The sequence below is a fragment of the Perissodus microlepis genome, chromosome 20 (genome assembly GCF_051167445.1).
Source record: "Perissodus microlepis isolate ML-2025 ecotype Zambia chromosome 20, ASM5116744v1, whole genome shotgun sequence".
In the NCBI taxonomy this organism is placed as follows: domain Eukaryota; kingdom Metazoa; phylum Chordata; class Actinopteri; order Cichliformes; family Cichlidae; genus Perissodus; species Perissodus microlepis.
The window spans coordinates 20,752,100-20,777,271 of NC_140480.1; the positions used below are offsets into that span (position 1 = coordinate 20,752,100).

General features: G+C 42.9%; 1 protein-coding gene across 1 annotated transcript; it reads left to right on the plus strand.

The window, feature by feature from the left end:
* The first annotated feature begins 11,221 nt into the window (after nucleotides 1-11,221).
* LOC146364450 (deoxynucleoside triphosphate triphosphohydrolase SAMHD1-like) lies at nucleotides 11,222-23,824 on the plus strand. The gene is made up of 15 exons (XM_084916812.1): nucleotides 11,222-11,230; nucleotides 14,590-14,750; nucleotides 14,842-14,978; nucleotides 15,256-15,329; nucleotides 17,215-17,382; nucleotides 17,482-17,582; nucleotides 17,783-17,891; nucleotides 17,985-18,076; nucleotides 18,169-18,290; nucleotides 18,395-18,522; nucleotides 22,979-23,008; nucleotides 23,091-23,171; nucleotides 23,333-23,440; nucleotides 23,519-23,632; nucleotides 23,735-23,824. The coding sequence occupies exons 1-15, from the start codon at nucleotides 11,222-11,224 to the stop codon at nucleotides 23,822-23,824; spliced, it is 1,524 nt and encodes a 507-aa protein (XP_084772938.1).
* The last annotated feature ends 1,348 nt before the right edge of the window (nucleotides 23,825-25,172 follow it).

The window sequence follows — 25,172 nt, forward strand, 5'->3', positions numbered from 1 at the left end:
GAAATGACTTGGCTGGGGGAAAGGTGTTTCCCGCCACTCCTGAAGTCACTGAATGCCCTACTCTGGATGTTTTGTGTCATACCTCTTCTGGACTCTGCGACTCCACAGTTTTCCCGGCATGTGTGGTTACATGTGCTCAAGCTCATCTCCTTGGTGACGTGGTGGACATATCTGAGACGTTCTTGGATGGCTCTGAATCACATACTAGCCCTTCCCTGGAGGTAAACGGGGTTCTGTTGCGCAAGTGGACTCCGGTGTCTGGGTTAGAGGGTGATGTGGTCAGTCAGGTTGTTGTGCCGATGGAGTACCGACCCCAGATTTTGAGTCTTGCCCATGAGCATCATCTGTCGGGCCACTTAGTGATTAGAAAAAACATATGACAGAGTGCTCTGCTATTATTATTTTTTTGGCCAGGGCTTAAATCTGATGTGGCTCATTATTGTCGGTCCTGTCATGTCTGTCATGTCTGACTGGCAAGCCCTACCAGGTCATCCCTCCTGCACCATTACATCCACCCCTGTAATAGGTGAACCCTTCGAACATGTCATATTAGACTGTGTAGGGCCCTTGCCGAAGACCAGGGCAGGTTTCCAGTATGTACTTACCATAATGTGTGCGGCCACACGATTTCCAGAGGCCATTCCCCTGCGATCACTCAGGGCGAAGGCCATTGTGAAAGCACTAGTTTTTTTCTACATTTGGGTTACCAAAACTCATTCAAACCGACCAGGGGTTCAATTTCCTGTCTAGGGTTTTTGCTCAAGTTATGTCGGAACTGTCTGTTAAGTACCGGATGTCTAGTGCTTATCACCCAGAAACTCAGGGGGCATTGGAGCGATTCCACCAGACTCTAAAGGCCATGTTGCGGAAGTACTGTGTTGAGACTGATTCAGAATGGGATGTGGGCCTGCCGTTGTTGCTGTTTGCCATTCGAGAAGCCACACAAGAGTCCCTGGGTTTTAGCCCAGCGGAGTTGGTTTTTGGACACACTGTGCGTGGACCCCTGCGTCTGCTCCAGGAGAGGTGGCTTTCAGACCAGCCCAGACCCGCGCACAATGTACTTGATTATGTGAGTTCGTTTAGGGAGAGGTTGCACACCGTGTGTGAGCTGGCACGTAGCTCGCTTTCTAATGCCCAGAGTAAAATGAAGGTGAGGTATGATAGGAAAACCCTCAAGCGTACCTTTCTGCCTGGTGAGCATGTTTTGGTTTTCCTACCCATCGTGGCTTCTTGTCTTCAGCCTCGCTTCAGTGGTCCTTATGAGGTTGAGCGCCAAATCAGTGACACAGATTATCTGATTAAAACCCCAGATGGGCGGAAAAAGTCCCGGGTCTGTCACAGCAACATGTTGAAGAAATATGTGGTCCGTGAAAGGAGTCATAGCAACATGGGCTCCCCTGTTGTGACGGTGGGATCACCCACTTACAAACCTGAGGTGGATGGGTTGCATGAGCACCAGGGACCAAGCTCTGGGGCACGCTTGGAAAATTCTAAAATCCTGGAGGATCTTGAGGCTCATTTGTTTTACTTGTTTTATCCTGCTCCTCAAGCTGATGAATATGGTGCTATTGGGTGTCCATGGCTGTGAAGTTTACTTAGATGATATTGTAGTTTATTCACCAACATGGCCAGAGCACATGGACACGCTGCGGGAAGTTTTTGCCCGGTTTAAGGATGCCTGCCTGACAGTGAATCTTGCCAAGTGCGAGTCCGGCAATGCTGTGGTTACCTATCTGGGGAAACAGGTGGGACAGGGGCAGGTACTCCCTCTAACGGACAAGGTCCAGGCCATTTTGGATTTCCCAGTACCAACAACACAGCGTCAGCTTCGCTGGTTTCTGGGTATGTGTGGATACTACTGTGGGTTCTGCAAAAATTTTGCCACAATGGTTATTCCTTTAACTGCCTTGTCAAGTACGCCATGCCTCTTTTTGTGGAACTCAGACTGTCAGAAAGCGTTTGACTCAGCCAAAGCCCTGTTGTGCAGTGCCCCATTGTTAGGTGCCCCTGATTTTAGTCGCACTTTCAAATTAGCAGTGGATGCCAGTGCTTATGGTGCAGGTGCTGTACTTTTGCAGGAGTATCATCTGGGAATTGATCACCCAGTGTGCTACTTCTCAAAAAAGTTCAATAAGCATCAGATAAATTATAGCACAATTGAGAAGGAGACTCTAGCATTACTCTTGGCCCTCCAACATTTCCAGAATTGCAAGCCTTGGTGGGGTCGTTCTCATATTGTTTGCCTACCTCCGAGCGTACACCTTGGATCATTCAGTGGAAAACATCTGGTTTATTCTCCTGATGGTGTATTTTAAGGTTATTCCTTCCAGAAACCTGATTGCTAGCCTAGCTAGATGACAGAAACCAGGTGTAGGTAATACTAGTTAACATGTTTTATTAACATTAGTTGTCACTATTTTCCACAGTAGAAAGGCTGCAGAAGATTGTCACCTTAAATCAGACAACAATTGTATAGTTACTCTACTACCTATTGGTTTTTTTTCATACTATGGGTGATGAAAAATCTCCTGAATCTGTTGGAATAAACAAAATCAGAATATAGTTTTCATACATACTTGAATTATATGCACTAACAGGGCCAAGTTGAGTAGCTGAACAGTCCTCAGAAAACCGGATCACAACAAATTGGTGCTTTCGAGTGTACGTTTGCTAATCTTAACGCCATGTGATTCAGCTAATAACACAAGGATTTCATCATTTGTGAAGCCACGCTGAAAATACTCAGCAATTTGTGCATTCATGACTGGCTGTAATAATGGTAGCTTAGCTGTAGCATTTGTAGCTGAGGGCTTCAGCTTCCAGGTAACAAGGAAATGGCGTCAGTCACGTAGATTACTGATTGGCTTCCTCCGTAGAAGTAAATACAGTATTTGTCTGTGATGTGAGCCTTCAAGTGACCTTTTGCTTTCAGCTGTGAGTTGTATCAAAGTACTGTTTAAAGTGTTGTCACAGGGATCCAGTTTTTCTAAGTTTTATCTTAAGCATATCTCAGCTGCTTTTAAAATGGGATTCGGTGTGTCTCATCACCGGAAAGGTTATCCTGTTAACCTAGCCCTGAAGATGCACATTTCCTCATCAATCTCATCATCTCCTCAGCTTCTTTACTCCTCTAGTCTTTGTGTCTTGCATACAAAAATATTGATTAACAGCTCCATTTTTTACTTGAAATTTCGCAAAATTAATACATCTAATATTTGACAGCCTCCAGTTCACTGACTGCATATTGGCCTTTTCCTCGGTGAATGAGAGGTTAACTACCCTATAGCTTGGTGTTGGTTTTCTAATAGGAGAATTTAACGCATAGCTGGGAGGAATGCCCTGCCACAATTTACCTAACAAAAAATGTAAAAGCTGGTTTCCAAAGCAGATTTGTCCAAATTTCAGGCCAGTGACAAGTTAGTGAGAAATAAGGGCTTTAGTAAAAGCTTCAGCAAAGATCTCTTTCTCATCCTGAAGAACACTAGCATACTGTTGGTGTTTTTACCCTTTTTGCTTCACATTGTATCAAGTTACTTGCTAAATTAGAAAATTACACTTTTATTAAAGCATTCTTTGTTTAAGGTACAGAATTACAAAGCAGGCAAATTAGCATGATGTCACAATCACAAAATTTCTGTGGGTGATCTGCTGTTGGTAGTAAATGGTAAGAGACACGTATGTCTGATCAGATTTAGAAGGCTAGAGAGGAAGAGTGGTTTGTCTCACTGGGCTACAGTACAAATATGGTTCATTGTAGAAGGTCCAATGTGACTGATGGGGTTACTGTGTACTCACTTGTGAGTGAGTTCATGTTAGAATTTCTGTATTTGATTTTGTTACTTTCTTAATTTTTCTTATTTTGTCTTTTGTTAAATTTTAGATTTGATACGTTGTCAACCATTGTTTTAAAAAAAAACCTTGTTCATATTTTTAAAAAACAGAGTACCGAAAAGATGAATTTCCTTGCCGTGAACAAATCATCTTCGTTTTTTTCAACTTTATTATGAAACAAAATCAACTTTAAACAATCGGCCATTATAAGACAAATAAGTCAAAGTCAACAGAAACAGCAACAATTCACAAAGTCTTCACATTTAGCAAGAATATGAATTTATACAAAACACTGTACAAAAAATTGAATATGTTTATTCCACACATCATAGAAAAATGCATAATTGTTCTTTTTGGTACAGCTTCTGGATACACAGAGTTGTGGATCCAGACTCTCTTACCACTTCCTTAATGATTCTTAAATGTAGTTCATTGGTTAAAAAGAGATCAAACACAGCTGACTGATGGCAATGGTTCCTTCAGATCTTCTAGGCTCCAGACATGAAATGATATCTGAATGTGAATTCTTTTTTACAGAAAATCTGGTATGTGACATCTTCAAATAACATGCTAACATTCTATTTTTTAAGTATTCTTTCTAATTTCTGAGACATACTTAAATACTGAGTATGTAAAAGGAAATGTTATGTAGCTGACTCGACCTTGAAGATGCACATTTTCTGATCATCTTTACTTCTCTGGCCTGCTCCCGTTTCTGAATGTAGAATCATTAATTGATAGTGACAATTTGAAGAAATTTTTAAACTAAAATTCTACTAATAATTTAACTGTAATTGAACACTGGCTCCAATTTTTATTAAAAACTGACAGCTGCATTTATTGATTTGATGAAAACTACAAAGACAATGGACACTATAAAATGTAAATAAAATGTGGAATAACTTGCAAACCCATATTTTATTCACAATGGAAAATATGTCAAATAGGTAGCTTTTAATTTGATTGTAGTATCACGTCTCAAAAAACTGTGTGTGTATATGTGTGTGTACTATATGGGCCATGTTTACTACTGTGTAGTCTCTTGTCTAACAGCAGACCCATTTTCCTTTAAGCTTTGGAAACTAAGGAGACAGGTTTCAAGGCTTTTTCTTGACACTGATTGTGATGCTGTACACTAAAACCTGCTGCTTTGCCACTGCTCATCAAAATCATGCACAGAAAAAAATGGCAAACAAACTGTAAAATAATTTAAACTATACATGTGAACAAACCCTCCCTATTAATGCCAGAATATGACCAGAGTGACTGGCAAAGGAAAACCTTGACTATTTACCTCAATTAAAAATAATCTTAGACTGGATTGGAGCTTTTGTACAAATTCAAATGGCTGGTAACGAACAGATGCAAGGCCATTGATGCTTAAACCCTTTTCCAAAAAAGAAGATGTATGTTGTATCCCAAGAGGAAAGTATAGAGTTCTTAAAGTTGAGTTATTTACATTTTCAGCCTTAACATTTTTTAATCATTGTGCTTTAAATCAGGAAAGCTGACTTCATTTTTCCTGACTTAAAATTCTTGCTTATGCTAAAGCAAACAATAGGAAATTTTTGATGAAAAGTGCCTTTAAGTCAACAGAGTCTGAATCAACAAGGCAGCCCTGAGAGTGATCCCACAGCTGAGGATTATTTTGGGATTGGTTTTCCACTACCTGTAGAGTGAAATTACTCCGGAGAGAATAATCTGTTGGACTTTGCACCAGGAGAGTATGTCATACGTAATGACAGGAGGTCCAAGCTGCTCCACATTAAGAGGCTAAGAGCCAGCCTGACATTTTAGATACACCACCATTGTTGTATAGGCTGTCCTCACCAAGCTAAAATTGCCAACAGTGTTTGCAGTGCAACATTACTGGTACTAAATAATGGTTTTCAAGTCATTTTTTGCTGAACCTTTTGTTCAACAAAATATTGTTTTTTATGTACCTATTAGGTCTGTTGAGATATGATAAAGGCAACTGGATTTGTAACCCAGCCAATGGGCACTGATGCATTCTTTATATGTTTATCCAGAAAAATTAAGACCTTTTACTACTGTCACGATCGGGCGGATTACACACAGTAATTCGGCGTGCGCGTGTGGCGTGCTGGCTAGACCCAAACGCGGCGAAGGCTAGCGGTGGGTTGGAACAGACACGCAGTTATTCTAGTAACGATCAGTGCACGAAGCGTGGCTTCGGAACTGGCGTTACAGACGGAGAGCGAGCGGAGCCGGGATAAGAAAAAGAGTCGAGAGGAAAAACACTCACAGTTGCTGAATCAGGCGGCGACTGACGTCGGCACGGTTTCGGAGCTCCTGACATGAAGAGAACGATGTCTGAGCGGCGAACAGGTGGGTGACGTCTCTCTTTTAACCCCGGCCCCGTGATCAGCTGATCACCGGCTGACAGGACCCCCCCCCCCCCCCCCCGAAGACCGGCACCCGACAGTCCAGGACGGCGGCGACGAAAATCCGAGATGAGGGAGGGATCCAAGACGAAGCGGGACGGCACCCAGGAGCGCTCCTCAGGACCGTAGCCAGCACAGTCCACCAAATACTGGACCCCGCGACCCCGGGGACGGGAGTCCAAGATCCGCCGGACAGCGTAGACAGGACCCCCATCGACGAACCTGGGCGGGGGCGGGGCCGGGGAGGGGGGCGCCAGCGGGGAAGTAACACGCCGTTTAAGCTGCGAGACGTGGAAAACCGGATGGACCTTCATGGCGGGAGGAAGCCGGAGACGATAAGTCACGGGGTTGAGCCGGGCAATGATCTCGTACGGGCCAACGAACCGGGGAGCGAGCTTCTTGGACTCGGTGCGGAGCCGCAGGTGCCTTGTGGAGAGCAAGACGCGATCCCCCGGCTGAAAAGGATGACCCGGGCGGTGGCGGCGACGATGCTGCTTGGTGTACAGAGCGTTGGCTCGGGAAATGGCAGCTCGCGCCTTGATCCAGGCCTGACGACAGCGACGGACCATCCGTTCAGCAGCAGGCACGTCGACCTCCGCCTCCTGATGGCTGAAGATAGGAGGATGAAAACCATGGCAGACTTCAAAGGGCGAGAGACCGGTGGCAGAAGAGACGTGAAGGTTATGAGACAGCTCAGCCCACAACAGGTAACGAGGCCAAAGCGACGGTTGGGCGGAGACAAAGCACCTCAGGTAGCGCCCCAGCTGTTGATTGGTCCGTTCAACCTGCCTGTTAGTCTGAGGGTGATAGCCGGACGAGAGGCTGGGAGACGCACCGATCAGGCGGCAAAAGGCTTTCCAGAACCTGGCAGTGAACTGGGGCCCCCTGTCCGAGACTATGTCCTTGGGGAACCCATGAAGCCGGACGACATGGTCCAAGAAGAGCTCGGCCGTCCGTTTAGCGGAAGGGAGGCCGGCCAGAGCGACCAGGTGCTCCGCCTTTGAAAACCGGTCTACAAAGGTGAGGATGGTGTCAAGACCATCCACGGATGGGAGGCCGGTAACGAAGTCAAGGCCGACATGGGACCAGGGACGTCCCGGCACATGGAGAGGGCGAAGGTCGCCAGCGGGAGGCTGAGAGGTAGACTTGGCCCGAGCACAGGTGTCACAGGCGGAAACGAATTCACAGACGTCCCGAGTCATGGAGGGCCACCAGAAGGCACGACGGAGGAGTTGGAGGGTCCTGTCAGGCCCCGGGTGACCAGAGAGCGGGGAGGAGTGAGCCCAGAGCAAGGCCTCCTGACGGCACCGGGATGGTACATAGAGCCTCCCAGCAGGGGTGTCAGGCGGAGGCGGTTCGGCGGTAAGGGCGTCCCGGATGGAGTCCTCCAGGGGCCACCGAAGGGGGGCAGCGAAGCAACGAGAAGGTAGGATAGGACTCGGGTCTGACGTGAGGCCGTCCTGGGCGAACTGCCTGGAGAGAGCGTCTGCCTTAGCGTTCTTGGAACCAGGGCGGTAGGCGAGATGGAAATTGTAAGGCTCAAAGAATAAGGCCCAACGGGCCTGCCTTGGGTTGAGCTGCTTGGCAGAACGAATATGGATCAGGTTCTGATGATCAGTCCAGATCAGAAAAGGGTCTTTCGCTCCCAGGAGCCAATGCCGCCACTCTTCTAAGGCCCACTTAATGGCCAGGAGTTCTCGGTCGCCGACACCGTACCGTTGCTGCGTGGGAGAAAATTTCCTTGAGAAATAGCAGCATGGGTGAAGTTTTCCATCCGGGCCGTGTTGAGAAAGGACGGCGCCAGCGCCAACATCGGAGGCATCCACCTCCACCACGAAATCTCTGGCAGGATCAGGGTGGAGCAGGACGGGGGCCGTAGTGAACCGGTGGATAAGGTCTCGGAATGCCTGTTTTGCACCTGGGGAGAGGCAGAAGGGCTTAGGCAGGTTAGCTGGTTTGGTGAGGGATGTCAGTGGGGCGACAACGGCGCTGAAATTACGGATAAAGCGCCGATAGAAATTGGCAAAGCCCAGGAAGCTCTGTAGTTGCTTAAGGCTGGAGGGCTGAGGCCACTGGGTCACAGCTTGGACCTTTTTGCGGATCCATGGTCAGGCCCTCGGAGGAGATGGTGAAGCCTAGGAAGGTGGTGGACCGCTGATGGAAAGCGCACTTCTCCAGTTTGCAGAACAGCTGGTACTCGAGCAGCCTGCTCAGCACGGCCCTCACATGGCGAATATGGTCCACTTCGGTGCGGGAGTAGATCAAGATGTCGTCTAGATAAGCAAACACCCACCGGCCTAGCATATCCCGCAAGACATCGTTGATCAGATGTTGGAAGACAACAGGGCTGTTGCAGAGGCCGAAGGGCATCACCAGGTACTCCCAGTGCCCGTTAGGGGTGATGAAGGCCGTCTTCCATTCGTCCCCTTCCCTAACGCACACCAAATTGTAGGCGCTGCGCAGGTCCAGTTTGATGAAGATGCAGGCCTGGGAGAGGGAATCGAGTGCGGTGGACAGCAGAGGAAGAGGATGGCGGTTCTTGATGGTGACTTTGTTCAAGCCCCGATAATCTATGCAAGGGCGGAGCCCGCCATCCTTCTTCTTGACGAAGAAGAACCCAGCAGCAGCAGGAGAGGTAGAAGGGCGAATAAAGCCCTGTTGGAGAGCCTCAGCGACGTACTCCTCCATGGCCTTATTCTCTGCGGGAGACAGAGAGAACAGGCGACCACGGGGAGGGACCGCTCCCGGGAGGAGCTCAATGGCCATGTCGTAGGAGCGATGAGGAGGTAGGGTAGAGGCTCGCCTCTTACTGAAGACCTCAGATAGGTCGTGGTAAGCCGGAGGGATCTTATCCAGATTAGTGGGCTCCGGGGGAGAGGCCTCTTCTGAGTTAGCGTCCTTTTTGGTCCGAGAGAGAAGGCAGCGGCGTGGACACTGGGGACCCCAATCCAGGATCTGGCAGGAAGACCAGGAGACGTGGGGGTCATGTTGACGGAACCAGGGGTATCCAAGGATGAGAGGAGAGGACGTGGCCGAGACTACTAGAAACCGGATCTCCTCCTGGTGATCCCCAATAGACATGCAAACCGGCTGGGTCTGGAACTGGATCGGGTAGGGTTGGAGGGGTCGCCCATCTACTGAGGTCACCGGGAGAAATCGATCAACAGGAGTTAAAGGAATGTGAAGTCGGGATGCTAGTTTTTGGTCGATGAAGTTCTCAGCGGCTCCGGTGTCCAGGAGGGCTTCAGATGAGAACTGTTGGTGTTCCAGGTGAAATAATACTGGTAACAGAAAACGCGAGGGGTCAGAGGAGTGCGAAGGGCCAGGTGGGACTCCCCCGCAGTCTACCTGGCGTCGTCGTTTCCCGGACGTAGTGGGCACTGGGGACGACGGTGTCGAGCTGATCCACAGTAGGCGCAGAGACCCTCACGCCAGCGTCTCGCTTTCTCCTCTTTGGGGAGCCCACCCAGCTGCATGGGCTCCTCGCTGGATGTACTGCTTGGGCTAGCAGCAGCTCCTCCAGAGGGGGGAGGAGGCTGCGAAGACATGGCCCTCTGAGGCTGGAAGGGTTTGAAGGCCCGAGGGGTGTGGCGTGGCCGCGACATCACTCGTTGGTCGATCTTCAGGGCGAGGTCCACGGCCTCATCCAGAGTCTTTGGGGCCTCACGGCCGGCCATCTCATCTTGGATGTAATCAGCCAGTCCCTCCAGAAAAATGGAGCGTAGAGAAGCATCTCCCCATTTTAGCTTAGCGGCCAGGGTACGGAATTGGGAGGCAAAGTGACAGACGGGTCGACTGCCCTGGCGTAAATGAAGCAGCTGTGACTCCACTTCCACTTCACTGCTCGGGGGAACAAAAGTCTTTTTTAACTCCTCCACAAACAGGGCATAGTCATTACACGCTGCAGATTTATTGTTGTAGAGAGCCGCGGCCCATTCCTGAGCCTGGCCAGACAAGAGAGAGGTTAACATTGCAACTTTTGCACGGGCGGTGGCGTATTTAGTGGGTTGACATTCAAACAGCATGTCTAAGGTGGCGAGCAACCCATCGGGCCGGCCATCTACTCCATTCCACTTATCTGGTAGTCCGATCCGGGGCTCCGCGCTCACCGGCGCTGGCTGACGTTGCAGCGAGGTGACGGAAGAGGAAAGTTGGAGGACAGTTTCGGTGAGAGACTCCATCTTTGTGCTCATCCGATCTACCACACCGCGAAGATATAACACTTCGGCTTTCAGCCGTTCGAATTCCGCTGGGTCTATATGTGGCTCTGTAATTCGGCGTGCGCGTGTGGCGTGCTGGCTAGACCCAAACGCGGCGAAGGCTAGCGGTGGGTTGGAACAGACACGCAGTTATTCTAGTAACGATCAGTGCACGAAGCGTGGCTTCGGAACAGGCGTTACAGACGGAGAGCGAGCGGAGCCGGGATAAGAAAAAGAGTCGAGAGGAAAAACACTCACAGTTGCTGAATCAGGCGGCGACTGACGTCGGCACGGTTTCGGAGCTCCTGACATGAAGAGAACGATGTCTGAGCGGCGAACAGGTGGGTGACGTCTCTCTTTTAACCCCGGCCCTGTGATCAGCTGATCACCGGCTGACAACTACTTTTCCAAACCTACTTTGAGTCCTGAGACTTGGGTGTTTGATGGGTTTTTTTGGTCATAAGCTTTCCACTTTCCTTTCTAATAATCACAGTTATTTCTAGTAACATAATTAGGAATACTTTATTGAAAATAAATAATGTTCCTACGCACAGGTTTCACAGCAGTGATGTGAAAATGTGAAGGTGTGTAATCGGGAGGAGAGAAAGTGCCACATCCATAAACAGAGAGACAGAAAAACAGGATGGGAGCAAAGGGTGGAGAAGAATCATAAAACACTAAACAAATATATCTGTATATAGAGAGAGGAACTTGCAGCACATAGCAATCAGAACTTCATGTTGCTGACAGAGACATCCTTCTTGTGCAGACTGAAGTTCAATCGCCATGGCCAAGGTAATTAAAACAGACTTTAAAATATTACATTTTAGAGTTTTAAATGGCAGTTTTAGTGTGTGATAATGTCTGAAAATTGTTGGTCTTATACCTTATACCTGATTAGAAATGCTCAGTGTAAGCATCATTATTATCTGTGACCTTCAATAAACAGTGATGATGTTTTTATTTATTTATTTTTTTTTTAATCCATAGTCAATCTTAAATAAGATCCCTAAAAAGTTATTACTAGTCATTACTAAAAACAGGTCCTATGTCAGCACATCTATGCATACACTGAATTTTGTTCTGTGTTGAAGAAAGATTCGAATTTTTATTGATTTTTAATGCACAACAGTCCAAAGGTCTCTTGGCTTCCATCAGATTAGTGTCAGTTTCTTTTTGTGTTTGGAGGAAGGCCAATAACACTGAGGTTTATATACTCAAATGTATCCCTGGAGTTGAATTTGCTTTCCAAGCACATGTTTAAATACCTTCCAGTAAAAATGAGCCTGCACTGCACTTGCTCCATTTTCGAACCAAAATGTTTTTTGAAATATTCGTAACTTCATCCTAAAATTTTAACTACTTTGTACCTGAACTGTACCTGAACTACCTGAACAAACATCATCAAGATGTTTGTCTACATGCTTGCAAAAAGTGAGGGGTATAAAAAGTCTTCTTTTTTTCACTGAATATCCTTTTTTATATTGGGCTATATTTGGTTAGGGCAAACTAATCTAGTGATTACTATTCTGTCCTTGCAATGAGATCTCATTTTCAAAGCTCATTGTTTCTGCTTCAAAGCAGAAGTGAGCTCATAATTAATAAATCAGTTAAAATGTCTTTACCTCACCTACAAAAGAAGTGCACACTCAAACCTATCACTGGATTCATGAAGCATGTGCAGTGACCAGTTTTGCTCACAATAACTGCATAAGAGGAGACAAATACTCCAGTCTCAAGAAACAGAGGAGCATCATGTCATGATGCCGTCACCTCAGTGCTACTGTTTTTTTTTTTTTTTTTTCAATAAAGGTAATACATACTATTACTGATATTGTAAAAGTGAGTGAGATTTTTTGTTTTTTATTTCTTGATTGGCTGCATCAGTCTTGTGTTGTGGCTGCCTGTGGAGTTCTGAAAGTGAAATTCCTAGAAATATATGTGTAATGATGTCACAGCAAAAATGACAGAGCAGGTGGGGTCATATCTACCAACTGTCTTCACCAGACATTAGTGTAAACTAGCTACTGATCAAGAGGCACAGTGTCGGTTTGGAACTGAAAGGCATTGACAGTGAAGGTATTTTAGTGGTTGACTTTATCAGAGATGTATTTGTAGGAGCTTCCATTAAAGCACACAAAACAATTTCAGGTTTACATGGTAGAATAGTTTGGAATAATGCAGCTCTTGCCTCTGGATAGGTCTACCTGATACCCCCATGTTAGTTTTCTTCCTATAACATCATAATAATAACATTGGCCCAGGATCGTGATTTTCACAGGATAACCGATGCCCTCTAGAGGATTGCATATATCCCACAACATGCTAGAATGGCAATTTATAACATCTAGCCCACAAAATACAGTTTTTGTTTTAGTTGTGAATGTGATGCTATTCCTTCAATAGTTTATTTGAAGTCCTAAGTAGGTGAAATAAAATACGTACTTCCCCTAATTCTCCTAAGCATTGTACTAATACCATTTCATACCATAAAATAGTCACACAGTGGGCCCATATATTCAGAACCATTTATTGCAAAGTTGATTTAACAGTATTGCCAGAATGTTCAAGGTTCCTTTATTACATGTTTCCACCATTTGGAAGTACAGACTGCGAACAGGAAATAGTAACTTCCAAACCTCTTTATAGTAGGGAGGAATTGGGCTCTTACTAAGCAGTAAGAAACAGAGGGGAGTTTGTCAATCTTTTGTTTAAATAGCCTTTTAGTCATTGTGAATCAACTTCTGTATTTGTGATTTTTGTGTCGAAGCCTCATAAGTGATAAACAGAATATCGTTGTCATATTTTGGTTATGAGTATCGAGTATAAACTAATTAATTACTTGTATGGTTTGTTCTTAGGGGAGGGGCTTAAGCTATATGAGGCTGAGTTCCTGAGGGTGGAGTTCAAGGTGGCTCTGTAAGAATAAAGGCTGGTCGGCCTTTGAAATTATCTGTAGTTGATTTATAAGTCTCCTTCATTTTTTTAACAGTTTGTTTGTACAAATTTCTTTTTGGTTGTTCATACCACCAACCTGTGCCGCCTGACTATCAGTATTTCTTCTTTTTTTTGTAAACAAATTGCACCTCGGGTGAAGAGAATCCCTGGTTCCACCGCATCTGTGACCCCCTTAATGTGCCCTCTGGATTTGTGCTCCACTTGAGTCTCAGTCCTAAAGAGCTCACACAGTCACAGAAATTTTTAATATTTTACTTTTATATCAAAACCACATTTATTCTTCTTCAGCGTCCCCAAATTTATCTGCTCATGATGCTTTCAGAAAAAAAAAACATGCATAAAACCTGCACTTTCACATTACCCACAGTATTATTATTATTTAAGACATTGTTGCCTCACTGGGAGGGTGTGCTTGTTTTTAAGGCACTAATTTGTGCTACTTGATAGTAATAATTATTGAGATAAACTGAGCAGCTACATCTTGGTATAGAAATCAGTGCACTGTTAGTAGAACAGTAAAGAACTTTCCACTCCCATGTTTACATATTTTCAAATGTGTCATCAGGCTAAATGCCCCCCAAAATACTGGCACTGTTCCTCTTTAGTAAAATCCAACAGAAGTGACTGCCCCCTGTGCAAAGCACTAGTAAATGTAGACCTAAATATCACATCACAGCTTTGACCAATTTTTTTTTGTCTCTATGGGCTTTCTTGCATCACATATGCTTAAAGTGTTTGTTTGGTAGCATCTTGCAGTAAAATGGCTGATCATAAGATGTTAAATGCGTTATGTTAAACACAGAAAAAAGGTAAGTTGTAGATTATGGTTTTTAGGAAATATTTTTTGTTGTTCATGTTTAATTCCTTAACATTATTTGTTTAATTCTATGACTCTTTTCCCTCTTGCTTTGGAAAATAAATGGGTGTGTGGGTGCAGTCCTGAGCAGCACACAGCATTACATGCTTTACTGTTACCTTTTGGTTTTTCAACAGCTGTTATTAATCCATCCACATGTACCTTTTTAATGGTTATGGTATATTGAGCCTGTTGGCAGTCTATGACAAATAAGAAGTGAAATATAGTAACAAATCAAATTAAGGGAGAATAAATTAAAAAAAAAAAAAGACTCAGCGCTACTACTCATCTTTAGATAGACACAGTTTATCAAAAAAATTTCTTTCTTTTTTTCACTCAGGTATTTAATGATCCCATCCATGGCCACATCGAGTTACCTCCACTTCTTGTCAAGATCATAGACACACCCCAGTTTCAGAGACTACGAAAAATCAAGCAACTTGGGGGCGGTTATTATGTTTTTCCAGGAGCGTCACACAACCGCTTTGAGCACTCAGTTGGGTATGTCAACATGTTTGGAGTTACACATTTTTTGATAAATTGTTTGTTTTTTCAGTTTGTTTCATGGTGAACTGTGTGTTTTGTGATACAGAGTGGGGCATTTGGCAGGAGAGCTTGTAAAAGCTTTGAGGGCAAAACAGTTGGAGGAGCCGTCACTGAACTCAGAATCCCTCATCAATGACCGAGATGTCCTTTGTGTGCAGATTGCAGGTCTTTGCCATGACCTGGGTAAATCATACACGCATTTTTCAGTATTACATGCATTATATTGAAGATGTAAGGTGGCTCTGTCATGTAGTCCATACACCCCTCCTTCAAACAAGTTGTTCTGTTTGAAAGTTGGAGGAGACTGTTTTTTCCTGGAAATTTACAAAAGTATTAATAACCAAATATAATCAAATAGATTTTTATTTGATTTTTGTCAGTGCCTGACAGGAATTTATCACAAATCACCTAATCTGAAGTTCACACACATTCACCTTTTTTTTTCCCCCTTCAATTCAAGGTCACGGGCCCTTTTCTCATGTCTTTGATGGAATGTTCAACCCTCAAGCAGACCCAAATGGTGAAAAATGGGAGGTACGAAAGAAAAATATTAGTTTCAGTTTGTGTGAAATGGGTCGTAGCAGTCATTCCAAAAACTGAAACATATATAAAAATACAGAAAAAAATGAAATGGACCAGCAATTATTTTGCTGTTTTTCTGGTCTCACTGACCACTTGAAGCACTACAAAACTTTATTTCCACACACTTTGAGCACTTTCTCTACTTTACATGGCCCATTGACAAATACATATTAACAGAATATGCACATCTTTGGATCATGTGAGAAGTACCTGGAGGAAATCCAAAGTCCATACAGAATAAATATAGGTTCACTGAGTTAGCTCCACTGTGACTGAAGACTGAAAACTTAAAACAAACTGTCTCTGTCCAAAGTTAGGAAAATCTGAGCCTCTGTAAAAGAAACTGAAGAATACTAATTTAGATGGATGTAAAAGCAAAAACAAAAAACAAAATCATATTGGCGCAGGCTAGGGATGGGTACCGGTATCCGGTGCCATGATGGCACCGGTTCTGTCAAAAACGGTAGTAACCAGACCGAAAAGCAGCGCACATTTCGGTGCTTTATTTCGGTGCTTTTTTTTCCCCTGAGCTGTAATACACTTTAGATTCTAGCCAATCATTTTACGTTTCCGAGGATAGTAGGCGGGTCCAGGTACGTACGTTCTTTTAGAGCAGAGCTACAGATTAAAAATGCCCAAGGCGAAGCGGTCAAAAGTCTGGCTGTACTTCACAGCAAAATATGCAAACTCAGCAGCCTGCAACAAGTGCTTTAAGGTGATACTGTCAAAGGAGATAACACCTCAAATCGGATAAAACACCTGGCAACGCATAGCGGTTTTTTTTAAAGCTGAGAAATGCGCCGTATTTAATAGCTTGCTGCGAGACCTCACACCGTGCACATCTACTGCGGGTGTGGTGCCTGTTATCGGACGCGGAGTTTGCAACATCCCCCAAAAACCCGAAGAGGAGAGTCCTGGCCCTAGCCCTGCCAGTGTAGCAGAAATGATGACGGATGATGATGGCAGCAACAGCCGTTCTTCTCTGCGTGAGTAGCTTAATGTTGTCCGTGTGTAATTTACGTTGAGTAGGCTAACCACGTTATTACATTAATGCATGTAAGGTGAACTAGCCAACATCATCATAGCTACATGCGGCTGTCTTCTTGTTTGATGGCAGATACTCCCTTCACCCTGGCCAAAAAGGCTAAAATGACCAAAGAAAAAGTGGAAAACAGTTAAACATGAGAGGTTTTTGGACAAAGTTTGTGTTTTTTCCATTGTTTAAGCACTGCTTCCAGCCAAGAATGATACCATATATGCCCCATAGCTGCAGAAAAGGCTAACATTGTTATCTTTTTACAAAAAAACAGCTGAACATGAGAGGTTTTTGGACCAATTTTGTGTTCTCCATTCTTTAAGCACCGGTTTGAGCACCATTTAAGCACCGGCACCGTTTCAAAAGTACCGGTTTGGCACCGGTATCGGATAAAACCTAAACGATACCCATCCCTAGTGCAGGCAGGGGGTGAAAAGAAGAACAGTAAATCTCTCCTTTTGTTACTGCTGTCAATATTTTACATCTATTATGATGGGGCTTTTATTTGTTTAAATAAAATTTAATTAATAAATTTGCCAAGTAACATTAGCTGCAGCAGTTCCAATTAATGGTAAATTAACAATGAACATGCATTTCACAGGTTAGGTCACACCTGTTGGCTTTGTAAAAGGAATTGTGACTGTTACATTTGAAATTTGAAATGCATATAAATGTTGTTTGATTACTTATTACCTGAGAAGTTAACCTGTGTTTTTGTTTGTTTGTTTTGGGGGGGGTGGAGGGGGGGGGGTGCACTTTGAATCTGTGATCATTAAAATGCTTGTCTTTGTGTTCTTGCAGCATGAGGATGCCTCTATATTAATGTTTGATCACCTAGTGGATGACAATAAACTGACGCCAGTGATGAATGAGTACGGACTGATAACAAAAGGTGACAATGAGAATGACCTGGTGTTTATCAAGGAGATGATTAAAGGATCTGTGAAGAACAATTCACCTCTGAATGAGGTATTCATCGTTTTTTTTGTGTGAATGTTTTGAAATCAGTCAGGATTATTCCTGGAAAAAACTGTGCCTAATGTTATTATTCTGGCTTCATCTCCACAGCAGTTGTATAAAGGTCGAAACAATGAAAAATCCTTTCTCTATGAAATTGTGGCAAACAAACAAAATGGAATAGATGTGGACAAGTTTGACTACTTCGCAAGGTGAATCTTGCTATCCAGTAAAACTGTCCTCATTTAACTTGTATTGCTAAATTTCTCTGTATCAGTTCCTGTTGAACATCAACAATATTCAATAATGTTTGTTTTACTACACGATATGAAGAATCTCAGGAATACTTTGAACCTCTTTGTGGGGGGAATGGTTGTTTTTTGAAATCCACATCTTCTCACTCCTATTTCAGGGATTGCCACCACCTGGGCATCCAGAACAACTTTGACCATCGACGCTTTATCGTATTTGCCAGAGTGTGTAATGTGGACGGGCAGTTGCACATTTGTTCTAGAGACAAGGTGCTGACCTGTTTTTTTTTTTTTATTAATTTTGAAAAGAGCGAGCTATTTATCTCATTATCTGTGACTAAACTATAGGCATGCTTTCAACAGGAAATGGCAAATCTGTATGACATGTTCCACACAAGAAACTCTCTCCACAGAAGAGCCTACCAGCACAGAGTAATAATGGCAGTAGAGATTATGTGAGTACCTGTAGTTCAGGTGTCAGTACTACACAACATTTAATTTGTCTACTGTCTCACCTAAAACTGACATGTTGGCCATTTTTATTCAGGATTAAAGACGCTCTCTTAAAAGCAGATCAGGATCCACACTTCCAAATTAAATGGGCAAAAGGGAAGGCGTGCTGTCTCTCCAAAGCTAAAAAGTACAAGGAGGCATACACCAAGCTGACAGGTAGAGGATTTGAAGTGTGGTGTTTAAAATTAACTACTCATTTAACTTTTAAAACATCTGAAGTTGTCTATACATGCATTTTATTTGTTCTGTTTGCTCTGTAGATGAAGTGATTGAACAAATACTCCACCATGGTGCTTGTTCTTCCACCCCTTCCTCTCTGGAAGAGGCAGCACAGATTATACAGAGGATAATGTGTCGAGATTTGTACCAGCTTGTGGGTGAAATAAAGGTCTGCAGTTAGATTTTCATGTGTTTGTATTACAAGTTCACTATTGACAGCTGAAGATGTTTTCTTATCTACAATTTCTAAACCTGACATTATGAATATGCAGTCATGGCCAAAAAGTTTTGACAATGGAACAAATTTTTCATGTGCATGGCTGCAAAAACCGTTTAGCAACAATAAATCTTTGTCGCTAATGTTGCTTGACGAAAGGAATTTCAATACATAGTCTTTAATAGTTATTCCGTAAACCTCTCTTATTAGCCCAGTTTAATCTCCATGTTTATTCCCTGTTGTTGTTAATAAAATCAACCTAATATAAAGCCTGGTGTCAGCACGTGATATGTGACTGGCTTTTCTGACATTGCCTTTTCACACATGCCCTAACAGGAGCTAGACAGGTATACACTACTACTACTATCAATATTGAATCGATGTGCAACTTTGCTAAAACAATGTCGGACTCTGTAGTTTTCTCTGGTCCCCTCCCCAATCAGACCAGGAGTGACATGTTTAGCCGCATGTTCTCCTTAAATTCCTGGCTGTCTGAGTGGTGTCCCAGAAACGATGTGGGCTTCATAGATAATTGGCAAACCTTCTGGAGGAAACCTGGTCTTGTTAGGAGAGACGGCATCCATCCCACTTTGGATGGAGCAGCTCTCATTTCTAGAAATATGGACAAATTTATTAAACCCCCCAAAATATGACTATCCAGAGTTGGGACCAGGAAGCAGAGTTGCAGTCTTACACGCCTCTCTGCAGCTTCTCTCCTCCTGCTACCCCCCCAAAAACCCATCTCCATAGAGACTGTGTCAGCTTCCAAAAAGACAAAAAACAAACTAAAAACCAGCAACAAACAACTTAAACATAAACAATTACAAAGAAAGAACAGTACAGTATCCACATCTGAACCAAAGAGTAAAACAGTGAAATGTGGATTATTAAATATTAGGTCTCTCTCCTCCAAGTCTCTGTTAGTACATGACTTAATAATTGATCAACAAATTGATTTACTCTGCCTTACAGAAACCTGGTTGCAGCAGGATGATTATGTTAGTTTAAATGAATCAACACCCCCGAGTCATTCTAACTACCAGAAACCTCGAAGCACAGGCCGAGGGGGCGGTGTGGCAGCAATTTTTCACACCAGCCTATTAATTAATGAAAGACCAAGACAGACTTTTAATTCATTTGAAAGCCTGATGCTTAACATTGTCCACCCCAGCTGTGAAACTCAGAAACCAGTCTTACTTGTTATCATCTATCGTCCACCTGGGCCTTACACAGAGTTTCTGTCTGATTTCTCAGACTTTATATCTAATTTAGTTCTGAGCTCAAATAAAATAATTATTGTGGGTGATTTTAACATCCATGTAGATGCTAAAAATGACAGCCTCAACATGGCATTTAGTCTGTTATTAGACTCAATTGGCTTCTCTCAAAATGTAAAAGAACCCACCCACCACTTTAATCACACTCTAGATCTTGTTTTAACATATGGCATAGAAACTGAACATTTAACAGTGTTTCCTGAAAACCCTCTCCTGTCTGATCATTTCCTGATAACATTTACATTTACAATAATTGATTACACAGCGGTGGAGAGTAGATTTTATCAAAGTAGATGTCTTTCTGAAAGCGCTGTAACTAAGTTTAAGAATATAATCCACCCACTGTTATCATCTTCAATGCCCTGTACCAACACAGAGCAGAGCAGCTATCTGAACGCTACCCCAACAGAGGTCAATTATCTTGTTAATAATTTCACCTCCTCACTACGTACGACTCTGGATACTGTAGCTCCAGTGAAAACTAAGGTCTCTAATCAGAAGTACCTGACTCCGTGGTATAATTCTCAAACACGTACCCTAAAGCAGATGACTCGTAATCTGGAGAGGAAATGGCGTGTCACAAATTTAGAGGATCATCATTTAGCCTGGAGGAATAGTTTGCTGCTTTATAAGAAAGCCCTCCGCAAAGCCAGAACATCTTACTATTCATCACTGATTGAAGAAAATAAGAACAACCCCAGGTTTCTCTTCAGCACTGTAGCCAGGCTGACAAACAGTCAGAGCTCTGTTGAGCCAACCATCCCTTTAACGTTAACTAGTAATGACTTCATGAACTTCTTCACAAATAAAATTTTTATCATTAGAGAAAAAATTACCAGTAATCATCCCACAGATGTAATATTATCTACAGCTACTCTTAGTACCATTGATGTTAAGTTAGACTCTTTTTCTCCAATTGATCTTTCTGAGTTAACTTCAATAATTACTTCCTCCAAACCATCAACGTGTCTTTTAGACCCCATTCCTACAAAACTGCTCAAAGAAGTCCTGCCATTGATTAATTCTTCGATCTTAAATATGATCAACCTATCTCTAATAATCGGCTATGTACCACAGGCCTTCAAGCTGGCTGTGGTTAAACCTTTACTCAAAAAGCCATCTCTAGACCCAGCAGTCTTAGCTAATTATAGGCCAATCTCCAACCTTCCTTTCATATCAAAAATCCTTGAAAGAGTAGTTGTCAAACAGCTAACAGATCATCTGCAGAGGAATGGTTTATTTGAAGAGTTTCAGTCAGGTTTCAGAGCTCATCACAGCACAGAAACAGCTTTAGTGAAGGTTACAAATGATCTTCTTATGGCCTCTGACAGTGGACTCCTCTCTGTTCTTGTCCTGCTAGACCTCAGTGCAGCGTTCGATACTGTTGACCATAATATCCTATTAGAGCGATTAGAACATGCTGTAGGTATTACAGGTACTGCACTGCAGTGGTTTGTATCATATCTATCTAATAGACTCCAATTTGTGCATGTAAATGAAGAGTCCTCTTCACACACTGAGGTTAATTATGGAGTTCCACAGGATTCAGTGCTAGGACCAATTCTGTTTACATTATACATGCTTCCCTTAGGCAGCATCATTAGAAGACATAGCATACATTTTCACTGCTATGCAGATGACACCCAGCTCTATCTGTCCATGAAGCCAGATAACACACACCAATTAGTTAAACTGCAGGAATGTCTTAAAGACATAAAGACCTGGGTGGCCGCTAACTTTCTGCTTCTTAATTCAGATAAAACTGAGGTTATTGTACTCGGCCCTGAAAATCTTAGAAATATGGTATCTAACCAGATTCATACTCTGGATGGCATTATCTTGGCCTCCAGTAACGCTGTGAGGAACCTTGGAGTCATTTTTGACCAGGACATGTCCTTCAACGCACATATTAAACAAATATGTAAGACTGCTTTCTTCCATTTGCGCAACATCTCTAAAATTAGAAATATCCTGTCTCAGAGTGACGCTGAAAAACTAGTTCATGCATTTATTACTTCCAGGCTGGACTACTGTAATTCATTATTATCAGGATGTCCAAAAAACTCACTGAAAAGCCTTCAGCTAATCCAAAATGCTGCAGCAAGAGTACTGACAGGGACTAGAAGGAGAGAGCATATTTCTCCTGTTTTGGCTTCCCTTCATTGGCTTCCTGTTAAGTCCAGAATTGAATTCAAAATCCTGCTCCTCACATAAATAATCAGGCCCCATCTTATCTTAATGACCTTGTAGTACCATATCACCCTATTAGAGCACTTCGCTCTCGCTCTGCAGGCCTACTTGTTGTTCCTAGAGTATTTAAAAGTAGAATGGGAGGCAGAGCCTTCAGTTTTCAGGCCCCTCTTCTGTGGAACCAGCTTCCAGTTTGGATTCGGGAGACAGAAACTATCTCTACTTTTAAGATTAGGCTTAAAACTTTCCTTTTTGCTAAAGCATATAGTTAGGGCTGGACCAGGTGACCCTGAATCCTCCCTTAGTTATGCTGCAATAGACGTAGGCTGCCGGGGGATTCCCATGATGCATTGAGTTTTTCCTTTCCAGTCACCTTTCTCACTCACTATGTATTAATAGACCTCTCTGCATTGAATCATATCTGTTATTAACCTCTGTCTCTCTTCCACAGCATGTCTTTTATCCTGTCTTCCTTCTCTCACCCCAACCGGTCGCAGCAGATGGCCGCCCCTCCCTGAGCCTGGTTCTGCCGGAGGTTTCTTCCTGTTACAAGGGAGTTTTTCCTTCCCACTGTCACCAAAGTGCTTGCTCATAGGGGGTCATATGATTGTTGGGTTTTTCTCTGTATCTATGAAGCGCCTTGAGGCGACTTTTGTTGTGATTTGGCGCTATATAAATAAAATTGAATTGAATTGAATTACTTTCTGAGTATTTTTTCTATGTGTGAACTAAAACACCAAGCTGTAGATTTAAATATTTTAAAGTCTTGGAAGACCTAAGAAAGTCTTGAATTTAGGAATCTAAGAAAAGTCCAGTTTCAAACAGAAAAAAAATTGAAAATTGAGAAACACATGGAAGGAGTGTAATGTAAAGGTTCTCTTACTGTTACCAATAATGAACAAATCTCTGTCTTCTCACTCCAATTTTTCTGACTTTCTCAGCTCAAGAAAAAAGACCAAGAGAAAGCAGAGGTAAGAATGAGAATTCATTATAAAACAAGATTAACAAATCAATAGTAAGAAAAAGGCTGAGGTTCTCTCTTCCTTACTTCAGGACGTGACTAAACGTTTAAAAACAGAACTGGCTAAAGTCATTCCTAAGGATGGAAAACAGGATGAAAACGACAACTTTGAAGTTAAACTGAGTTTTTAATTTAATTGCCTTCAATAAGTCTTTTCTTAATATCTTGGATTTTGTTAATAATCATTTGATTCAAAAGACGTTGCGAACCTCCAATGAGCCATTATTTACATGTGAATATAAACACCAGCTTCTCTGTCACACTTCTCTTTTAGGTTGCCAAATTTGACTATGGAAAGAAAAATGAAGACCCGATCAGTAACTATACATATTTCTACAGCAAGTTTAACCCTACCATTGGATTCAAGATCAAGCCAGAAGAGGTCAGAATCACAGTGCATATATAGGACAACTTTCTGCTGCATATTTTGTCATTTTTATGTCACTGTCCTTGTTGTCAGGTATCCAATCTTCTCCCAGAATTCTTTTCTGAGAAGCATATTAGAGTTTCCTGGAAGAGACGTAATGATAAGCGTCTGGAAGATGCAAAGAAGTGCTTCGAGGCTGTGAAAAAGGTATTACTATTCTATTTAATGACAGTGGTGTTACTACATAAGCAGCAATGTGGTGGGAAGATAAGCATACAAGCTGCAGTTAAAATCTCAATATCTTGTCAGAGTCCTGATTACGAATTACAGATTTATAACTTTGCCTTCTTGGTTGTACTAATGAACTTTATATCAATACAGGAGGTGGAGGAGAATTAGAGTGACGTCAAAAAAGCAACACCAGGAGATGCCCAGTGAATCTGAAGAGGTTAAACATTCAGACACTAAGTTTTGGCGATACTGCAGAGATTCTGAAACAGGAATTTAAATCATAAAAGTTAAGTACTTTGTCTATTTTACAATATCTTGTTTTTGCTTTTTGTTTTTTTATTTTACCTAAGTGGTTTCGTTTGGAAATTAAATATAACCAATATATTTACATACTGAATGATTTCTAAATCTTCCACATCTCTAGTTGACATGGTTTTGTGGTTAGCAAGGCTTTTTTACTTTCTGCAATATGTATCAATGTGAAGTAAGAACCTAAAATCTAAAACAAGTCATGTATTGAATAAACTATATATAACGCAATTTTCACTATTATATTATACCATATAGCTCAGCTCAATATATGGTTAAGACAAGCACTGGGTACTCTTGTGAGTTTTGACTGTGTGAAAATTTATTCTTTATTCTGTAATGGGTCTCTAAATGAAAACCTACCAAAAGTTAATTAAAACTTTTAGCTGTTTTACTGTTTAGATGTGTTTGTTGATTTCTGGCCTATTCAAAATAAAGCTCCTTTTCTCTTTCTGTTGTATCATTTTGAAGTTACACCAAAGGAAGAAATTTTGATACCAATGCTATATTTATAAAAGTATATACTGACTTCCCATACATACAACGATGGAGAGTTCAGGAGAGTTTTCTCCAAGCATGACATCCTGGTGCATTTCAGACCCAGCAACACACTCAGACAAAAACTGGTTCACCCGAAAGACAAAACTCCAAAACACAAACTTAACAATGTGGTGCATGCTGTACAGTGTAGCAAGGAATGCCCAGACCTCTACATTGGAGAGACCAAACAGCCACTTCACAAGCGCATGGCACAACATAGAAGAGCCACCTCCACAGGACAAGACTCAGCAGTCCATCTGCATCTTAAGGATAAAGGACACTCTTTCGAGGATGCCAATTCACATTTTGGACAGAGAGGACAGATGGTTTGAAAGAGGAGTGAAAAAAGCCATCTATGTCCACTGTGAGCGACCATCTTTGAACAGAGGCGGTGGTTTACGACACCAACTGTCTGCCATCTATAATCCAGTTTTGAGTTCCCTCCCCAGACGCCTTAACGCCCACTCACATCCTGGGCCACCTGACCTCAGGAAATCGCATGATAAGGTGGGGCCAGGTTTCACAATGAGCTCACCCGAAACCCTGGCTGATTGGGACCCACACCCATTTTCACACCTTGGCTCAGGTGATTAGAGGATCATCAGGGGGTCCTTTTGTCCCTCTTTGGGGGGAAACTCCCACTGGGTTTAAATCTGGGACACTCCGC

What these genes read in the sequence shown, in the direction of transcription:
- LOC146364450 (XM_084916812.1), top strand. An exon ending in CGCTTTGAGCACTCAGTTGG is followed by an intron (nt 14,751 to 14,841) that starts GTATGTCAACAT and finishes TTTGTGATACAG; the next exon opens with AGTGGGGCATTTGGCAGGAG. An exon ending in TCAAGATCAAGCCAGAAGAG is followed by an intron (nt 23,441 to 23,518) that starts GTCAGAATCACA and finishes CCTTGTTGTCAG; the next exon opens with GTATCCAATCTTCTCCCAGA.